Raw genomic sequence first — 8,370 nt, 5'->3', positions numbered from 1 at the left:
GGGCCGTTGTGAGCACCACGTGAGTCAGTCGGCGAGAGCATGGCACCTGCTGTGGTAAAATCAGCCAGGATTCCCTTTAGCTGTGCGCCTTTCCAGGTTGTCAGTTTTCCGAGACCAGAAAAGCCTAGGTAAGCGTGGACAGCATGCTGCTTGATCAAACAGGCGTGGTCGGCTTATACGTCCCCTGCCCGCCCCTTCCCTCTCCCCCGCCTGGCCGACCCCGGAGCCGTTTGCTTTGCTGGGTCACAGCATCCTACTTGAATGTATGACCTTGAAAAATCCAGATTAAGTCGTTCTGGGCAAAGCTCTCATGGCTGGAAAATAATCAGGCCTCCCACACATACCTGCTCAGCCAAGAATTTGTTTGCCCCAGAACGCGTGGGTGGGCGGGAATGGAGCGAGCACACGCCCAGGCTGCTGGAACTCCCTGTTCCCGCAGGGGCTGTCCTGTCCCTGTTCCTCTTCCCCTACAGCTTGCCAGTGCTTCCTGGTAGCTTCTCCTCATCCTCCATTCTAGAACCCCACGGTTTCATTTCACAAAACAAACCAACAAAACGCTCTCTCTCCTTTCGCCAGCCCCACGGACCACGCCTCCCTCCTGTGTTTGGTTTCCAAAGTTCAGCTCTTTATTTGCCGCTGGGTGTTGGTTGCCCTTGTGCGGCTGCCTGTGGAGCCCAGGAGGACCGCGAGAGTGCTAGCGCCAGCTCCTTACCTGGCCCTCCAGTTTCCAGGTCTGTGGCAGCGTCCCTGCCTTTTTCGTTGGTTCTTGCCTTTGCGCTGGGCTGTGTCCCAGGGACCAGCTCTGGCCGGAGCCTTTTCCTGCTGCTGGAGGCCAGGAGCAGCTGCAGGGTGCCTCGTGTCCCAGGCCTGGGGACGTCCCGGAACACAGCACTCCAAAGAGGGTGCTTGGGTTCCTGCACTTGCCTGGTCAGTGGCTGCACTGGACCACGTGGGTGTGTTTGACATTTAATTGCTGGTTTCTGGCTCGGCAAAGGTTTTTCTCGTTAGCCTATTTAGCTTTAAAACCTGTTGTCCCCCTTAAGTGTTTCTTTTCTTGGTGGAAGAACAGGTGGGAGGCGGGGAAAGCGGGCAGTGCAGGCCTCAGGGGGCCTCCTGGGGTGCACTGTGCCCAGAAGTTGCCAGCCCTCTCTGAGCCGACTTCCTCCCGCCTGCCTGGTGGGCTGCTACACAGGTGAGTGTGAAACGCGCGGGACACTCCACTCGGGGAGCTGGCGTTTGGGGACCTAGGCCTTGGTCAGAATCTGCCCGCTCCTCCCTGGATCACTTCCTTCTCCCTTAGCTCTGGCCAAGGAATTTCGGGGGAAGGACGACAGAAATTTGCTCTGAATTCTACCACTTGAGAAAAACTTAAAGATTTTGTTTAGAAAATGAGAAGTTGGGCATGGCCAGGCTGGAGGCAGGAGTTACCGCCAGACGTCCTGTTCCTCGCAGGCCCTGCTACAGCCAGCGTGTGTGCGTGTGTGCGTGCGTGTGTGTACAAGGCTTTGCTCCAATGTCTTTCAACTTGCAGCAGATCCATGTTGTTTTTTTTTGACAGGCAGAGTGGATAGTGAGAGAGAGACAGAGAGAAAGGTCTTCCTTTGCCGTTGATTCACCCTCCAATGGCCGCCGCGGCTGGCGTGCTGCGGCCGGCACACCGCGCTGATCCGATGGCAGGAGCCAGGTGCTTCTCCTGGTCTCCCATGGGGTGCAGGGCCCAAGCACCTGGGCCATCCTCCACTGCACTCCCTGGCCACAGCAGAGAGCTGGCCTGGAAGAGGGGCAACCGGGACAGAATCTGGCACCCCGACCGGGACTAGAACCCGGTGTGCCGGCGCCGCAAGGCGGAGGATTAGCCTAGTGAGCCGCGGCGCCGGCCCCATGTTCTTTGTCACTCAGCCCAGGCCATTTCTAGAAGGTGGAAAGAAATCGACTTGATTTGCTCTGTCTTGCTCTGTCTACTCTTTCCCCTTTTATAAATGTAGCTTTTTTTTTTTAATTGAAAAGATACACTAAAATAAGTTTAAGATCTGGCTTATGATGTTAGACTGGAAAAGTTCTGCTAATGCTTCTGAAATACATATCTTGGAAGCTTTTTTTTTTAAAGATTAATTTATGTATTTGAAAAAGAGTTTACAGAGAAAGAGAGAGGTGCTTTCCTTCTGCTGGTTCACTCCCCAGATGGCCTCATTCGTGGAGCCTGTTCAATCCAAAGGCAGCAGCCAGCAGTTTCTTCTGGGCCTCCCATGTGGGTGCAGGGATCCAGGGGGCCCGAGGACTTAGGCCATCTTCTGCTGCCTTCCCAGGAGCATTAGCAGGGAGCTGGATTGGAAGTGGAGCAGTCGGGTCTTGAACCAGTACCCCTGTGGGATGCCGGTGTCAAAGCAGTGGCTTTATCTGCTAGACCACAATGTCAGTCCCAGCTATTATAATTCCATGCGGTAAGATAAAGTGCCTCCTTCACTCCTAGACGCCAACCTGGTCTTCATGGAGAGGGCCTGTGTGTTTCCCTCTGCACAGCAGCAGGGCTGGCAGTGCACCGGCCATCAGCCCTGCCATCCACCATGCGGGGTGCCAACTCTTCGCTGGACCTTGCCTCTGTGGTAGCCTGGGTTGACTGTGGCACCTGCAGAGCCCTGAAACCCCTCTGTTACCATCCAGGACAGCAGCAAAGGCAAGACCACAGGACCAAAGGGGCCAGGCCGTCGGGGAGCTGAGGGTGTGTGTGTGTTCGCATTCCTGTGTCAGGGAGATGGGGAAAGAGGGAAGGGAGGGTGGCAGGGATGTGCTGGTGCCACAGTAGCAATGGGACCCTGCGCTGGAACACAGGCAGGGCTCTGGGCCTCAGGTGTGGGTTCAGGTGCATGCCGGGAAGGGCCTGGTGTAGTTATAGAGCCACTTGGCAATAGCAGTTGTGTCACTAGCAGCAGTTCTGTAGTCCCAGATTTGCCCACCTGTGTGTCCCTCTCCTGGCACAGACTTGTCAGCATGCTTCGAGGCCTGCCAGCGGTGGGGTTACAAAGCAGATGAAGGGAAGGCACTGTGGCCCAGCAGGTTAAGCCACCGCTTGGGATGCTCCGCTTCTGATCCAGCTTCCTGCTAAAATGCCGGGAAGCAATGCATGATGGTTCAAGCACTGGAGTCCCTGCCACCCTCGCGGGAGATCTCAGTGGAGTTTCTGGCCCCTGCCTGGGTTCAAGTCCCGCCTCCGCTTCCCATCCAGCTTCCTGCCAATGCACCCTGGGAGGCAGCAGGTGATGGCTCAAGTGCTTGGGTCCCCGTCACCCACATGGGAGACCTGCGGTCTCTCTCTCCACCTTTGTCCCCTCCCCCGCCATCATGCAGTGGGTGCTGTGTGGGACATAGAATGCGCAGTACATGATCCTGCCCCAGAGTGAATACCTCCAACAGAGGGCGTGGAAGACACCTGCTGGCTCCCCGTGGTGGAGGGGGAGCACAGGATTCCGCCCCCCCCCTCCCAGGAGGAGTTCGCGAGCCTGAGGGGCTGGCCTAGGAGGGGAAGCCGTTCTCCACCTGCCATACACGGTGCTGGCAGAAAAGGGTGGCAGTGGGGCGGCGGGGCGGGGCAGGGGGGCGATTTCAGTAACGAGGAGAGCTCGCCGAGTGCCGTAAGGAAAGGTGTGTGTCTGAAGAGTGAGTTTTGTTGGGAATCCTGTCTTCCCCTCCTTTGCATTTCACCGCAGGCTGTGGCTCAGAGGCCACGCACCGGCTCTGCCCGCCCCCTGCTGCCCGGGTGGCCCTGTGCCTCTTTGACTCCTGCCCCAAGCTGTGTGTGCCTTAGTTCCTCCTTAACAGATTTTTGGTTCATTTTTTTCTATTTATTTATCCCCCGGGTGAGTCCAGCTGGTCCTTTCAGAGTCTATAAACAATTGAGCGCCATCTCCTCGATTGGTCTTAGAGCTCTCTTAAGCAGTTAACCAACCGCCACTGCCTTTCTTGTCTGCCGGCTTGCTCTTCGCCAGGCTCCTCCCTCCAAGGTGGACAGGGTTCCAGAGGGAGGGACGCAGCCAGGTGCCAGCCCAGCCTCTCCTTCACCTGCTCGCCGTCGGCCCCTCCCCACTGCACTGCCTCCTTTTGGTCATCTTGGGCACTCTCGGGGATAACAAGGAGGTCTCTCGCATGAGTACGCTGGCGATCTGTGTCCCAGAAAAATTGTTTTTTGGGAAAAAAAAAATCTCACCACTATTTTACTTGGAAAGCCTGTGAAATGTTCATGGAGGTGAGTTAACGGTGAAGGAAAAAGCCCAGAGTTAAGGGCTGCGGGAGGGGAGCACAGGTTGTGTTTCCTGTGAGTGACCTGTGGGAATCCAGATGTTCACAGCACCTGCAGGCAGCGCACGCGCACCTTGACCTCTGAAGTCCGTCCTGCGGCGGCTGATGGCAGTCCCTGGTTCGCCGGCCGCAGTGTCCCTGTCTGAACACACCGTGGGAAGACGACCTAATACTGCCTACTGGCTGCAGCGGTTACACGTGGAGAGTCGGAGTTTAATTTTGTTTGCAGCCAGAGACTGGGCCCGCTGACTGTGTTTGGCTAAACACAGTGTTCTGTCGAGGGGAGGACTTGTATTTGCATACTGAGCAAAGGGGTGCTTCTTGGCTGCGTGACAGAGGGTGAAGAGTGGCAGCAGGTGGTCTCCATGGCAACAGTGCTGCGCCGTCAACTCCCTCTGCCTTTCCTTACGGATCAGCAGAGCAGATCCTCGCAAGGGGGCTTTGCTTTTCAAAGAACTTCATCATTGCGGTGGAGGTCGACTCAGCAGTTAAGCTGAGTGTTCGGGCGTCAGTCCAGGCCCTGCTCTGCACTCTTCCTGCCACTGTGTACCCTTGGGAGGCAACAGGTGATGTCCTAAGTACTTAGGTCCCTGCCACCAATAGGAGAGACCAGGGTTGAATTCTGGGCTTCTGCTTTTGGCCCGACCCAATCCTGGCTGTTGTGGGCATTTGGGGAGTGAACCAGTGGATGGAAGATGCGTCTCTGTCTCTCTGTTTCTGCCTTTCAGATAAAATGAAAATAAGCAAATCCAGTTAAATACTCTGATCATTATTTATTTATCTATTAGAGAAGGCGCCTCCCTTCACCCAAAGGCTGCCGTTGGACCGAAGCTGGGGGCTGGGAACTCTGTCCAGGTCTCCCCGGTGGGTGGCAGGGACCCACGTACTTCAGCCATCACCCCTACCTTCCAGGGTTTGCTCTGGAAGGAAGCTGAAGTCGGGAGCTGCAGCTGGAAGCCAGACCCAGGCTCTCCAGCGGAGACCAAACACCTGCTGTGTATCAAGCCTGGACCCGTGTTCTGTGTTCGTCCTGTTGCGTTCAAGTGGACAACTGTTTGTTTTAGCTGCCGAGGTCACAGGAACGGAGGACTCTGTAGCCGGGGCAGGTGTCTTCTGTCCTCAGAGTACATGAGCAACACTCACCGACGGCAGTGACGGGCACAGGAGCACTTGTTCCTCCAGTCCTTTCATAATGTGCTACGAGGATTCGCTCGCTTGAGCTTTCCCAGTAAGCGTGAGGATCGTGTGTTTTCTAGCAGATTGGAACTCGATGTTTCCTTTGGTGATTGTGATCATTGAAACAAAATCAAGGTTAGTGCAGAAAGAATCAAGACCACCAAGGTCACAGCCCTCGGGGGAGTTACCAGCACGCGGGTGTGGAGAAGCACGTTCCGCGTACCGCCCCTCGTCCAGGCGGCTGCCCTCGCCTGTCCGGCTGCCCAGGAGTCCCGGAGCGCGGTGGTCTGTGCTGCTTTTCCCCTTGCACTCTCTCCGTTCCTCCCCAGCGTGGCAGCCAGGTCACGCTGCGCTGCTGCCCAGAACGCCTGAGCTGCATCCCATGGCTCTCAAGGGACAACCCGTCCACCTCTAGCACCACGTAAGGGTTCATCCAGAAGTCTGTGGACAAATGGAATTAGAAGATGTTTGTTTCGGTGCAAAAAACTTGAAATCCGTGCATAGCTTTTTCATAATATATAGTTCTTTGAACTTTCTGACGAGCCCTTGAACATACGCTATTTCAGATTTTGTGCACCGTAGTACTTACCACAGTGCCCTCCTTCTCTGAAGCCCGTTTCTCCTCCTCCTACTTCCTGTGTGTGTGCCCAGTACAGGCAGCCCCAGGGACTTCGCATTTGCTGACCCGCCTCTGTCTGGAACTCTTTCCAGGAGGGCTGAATGGTTCTTCCATGCCTACCTTAGATCTTTGCTGACATGACAGTTTCTCAGTGAGGCTCTCTTCCACCTCCCTATTTAAATATTAGATATTAGTCACCCTGCCTCCTGCAACATACATTCTCGTCATTCCTCCACTTTATCTTTTGTCATAGCACCTACTATCATCTGACATGTTTCACTCATTTTCAGGATTTACTTACTCATTCTGAAAGGTAGACAGAAAGAGAGATTGATCTTCTGTTGTTTCAGTCCCCAAATGGCCAGCACTGGGCCAGGCTGAAGCCAGGAGCCAGGAACTCCAACCTGGATCTCCCATGTGGGTGGCAGGAGCCCAAGGACTTGCTGCATCTCCTGCTGCCCTCCCAGACCCGTTAGCAGGGAGCTGGATCCACAAGCAGAGCCCCTAGGACTTGAAGCAGCGCTCTAATAGGTTTGCCAGTTTGCCAGCCTTGCACGCAGCGTCTTTGTCGGGTTTTGTTTTTAAAGGTTTCTTTTAGGGGCTGACATTGTGGCACAGCACAGGTTAAGCCACCACCTGCAGTTCTGACATCCCATCTGGGCACCTGTTCTTGTCCCAGCCGCTCCACTTCCGATCCAGCTCCCTACTGATGCACTTGGGAAGGCAATGGAGGATGACCCAAGTCCTTGGGCCCATGCCACGCACGTGGGAGAGCTGAAGGAAGTTCCTGGCTTTGACCTGGCCCAGGTCTCCCACCTGGGGGGTTGGGGCCCAAGGACTTAGGTGATCTCCTGCTGCCTCCCCAGACCACATCAGCAGGCAGCTGGATCAGAAGTGGAGCGGGCAGGATGCAAACCAGCGCCTGTATGGGGTGCCGGCACCGCAGACAGTGGCTTAACCCGTTATGCCACCACTCTGGCCAATGAACATGGATTCAGATAGCCAGCTGCACTGTGGGGCTTCTCCCCACCTGTGGCGTCCTGGCTCCCATCACATAAGAGGACTGAAACACTAGGGGGACATCGTTCAGAAATCACCCACAGCTGCGAGCCATTTAAACCGTGCTACTCAGTTAGGAACTGCCAATTAACGGTTGATTTGTGAGGCAAACCGCAGCCTGAACAGCCCAGGTGTCCTGCGTGCCGTGGGTGCAGCCTCGGGCCCTGGGGACAGTGTGTGGGGCCGTGTTCTGGGAGCCTCACGCCACCTTGCTGCCGGCCCCTCCGCTGTGGCGCACCTCAGAGCAGGCTCGCCTCTCACGGCCCTCCTGTGTGTGGGTGTGTGGGTGTGTGGGTGCGCGCGTGCATGTCTGCCTGCCAGTGTTGTCTCCTCGAGGTCTTCCTCTGGCTGCAAGTTGTTTTCCTTTCTGTTTAGGGCGTTTCTTGGTAACGCTTGCCTGTGAATCCTCTCTGCCGAGTTGCTATTCCAACGGGTCTTGAACTGCATGCGATTTCTCTTACTGTCTTCAGATTGATTTTAGCCAGGGAAGTATAGGAATAATAATAATAATAACAACAAAACTTCATGAAAGCCAGTGCAGAAGACTAGTGCGCGGGGTGGAGGAGGGTACGGTGCAAGGACAGGGCCCTTCCGGCGCTGCCTGGTGGCGGTCTGCAGGTTCTGCCATCCATGAGCGAGCGCCCACGCTCACTCCAGGACACGCCCACTACTGTGGAATGTGCTGATCGGATCCGCACAGCGGCCACCCTCAGGGGGCTTCCTCTAGTCCAGCGTCTATAAGGGAAACCTAATGAAATCGTTGCATGAGTGTGTGTGTGTAAGGAAGACAGCAGTACTGGGGAGCTTAAAACAGGGCTGTCTGTCCTAGGCCTGGACTCATGTGATTCGAGCTAGGATCCCAGGGTTCCTAGGCAAGCCTGCGTCGGGTTGAGGCAGAGCCTGTCTGGACAGGCGTGCAGCATCTCCACAGCAGTGTGGAGTCTTGTATGGGCCACGCTCAGCGTGTGGCCAGAGTGAGAGGCGGACAGCAAGGGGGGCTGCGCAAGGAGCCAAGTGGTCTATGCCAGCCACGGCTGAGACCACGGAGAGCACTCAGGAGGCGTGGCGGGGGCTGATCCCCCGCCTCTTGGGTGTTGTGGACAAGTCCGGGAGCTGGGAAAGCAACTAGGAGTGTCCCCTGTTTGTCTCGGAGAAGGCCTGGGGTGGCATGGCCTGGCGAGGTGGTGGAGGAGGGGAGGGAGAGAGCGTTCTGGGGGGCCGCC

At 56.1% G+C, this 8,370-nt stretch overlaps 1 protein-coding gene across 25 annotated transcripts in view; it reads left to right on the top strand.

Annotated features, from left to right (window-relative positions):
• LOC149127589 (uncharacterized) overlaps nt 1–8,370 on the top strand; it is a 139,713-nt gene continuing 131,343 nt past the window's right edge. For 21 of the 25 annotated variants that reach the window (XM_089328615.1, XM_089328608.1, XM_089328599.1 and 18 more), the window contains exons 1-3: nt 1–128; nt 577–731; nt 1,070–1,192. In XM_089328615.1, coding sequence (XP_089184741.1) covers nt 40–128; nt 577–731; nt 1,070–1,192 — 367 coding nt within the window. In that variant the 5' untranslated portion in view covers nt 1–39. The remainder of the gene's footprint in view (nt 129–576; nt 732–1,069; nt 1,193–8,370) is intronic. The other 4 variants (XM_089328598.1, XM_089328617.1, XM_089328600.1 and 1 more) reach the window with 1 other exon arrangement.

Source organism: Oryctolagus cuniculus, chromosome 3 (genome assembly GCF_051225735.1).
Source record: "Oryctolagus cuniculus isolate XC-2025 breed Fujian yellow rabbit chromosome 3, ASM5122573v1, whole genome shotgun sequence".
Lineage (NCBI taxonomy): Eukaryota > Metazoa > Chordata > Mammalia > Lagomorpha > Leporidae > Oryctolagus > Oryctolagus cuniculus.
Note: the sequence above shows the minus strand (reverse complement) of the source record. Positions and strands in the feature narration are given on the sequence as shown.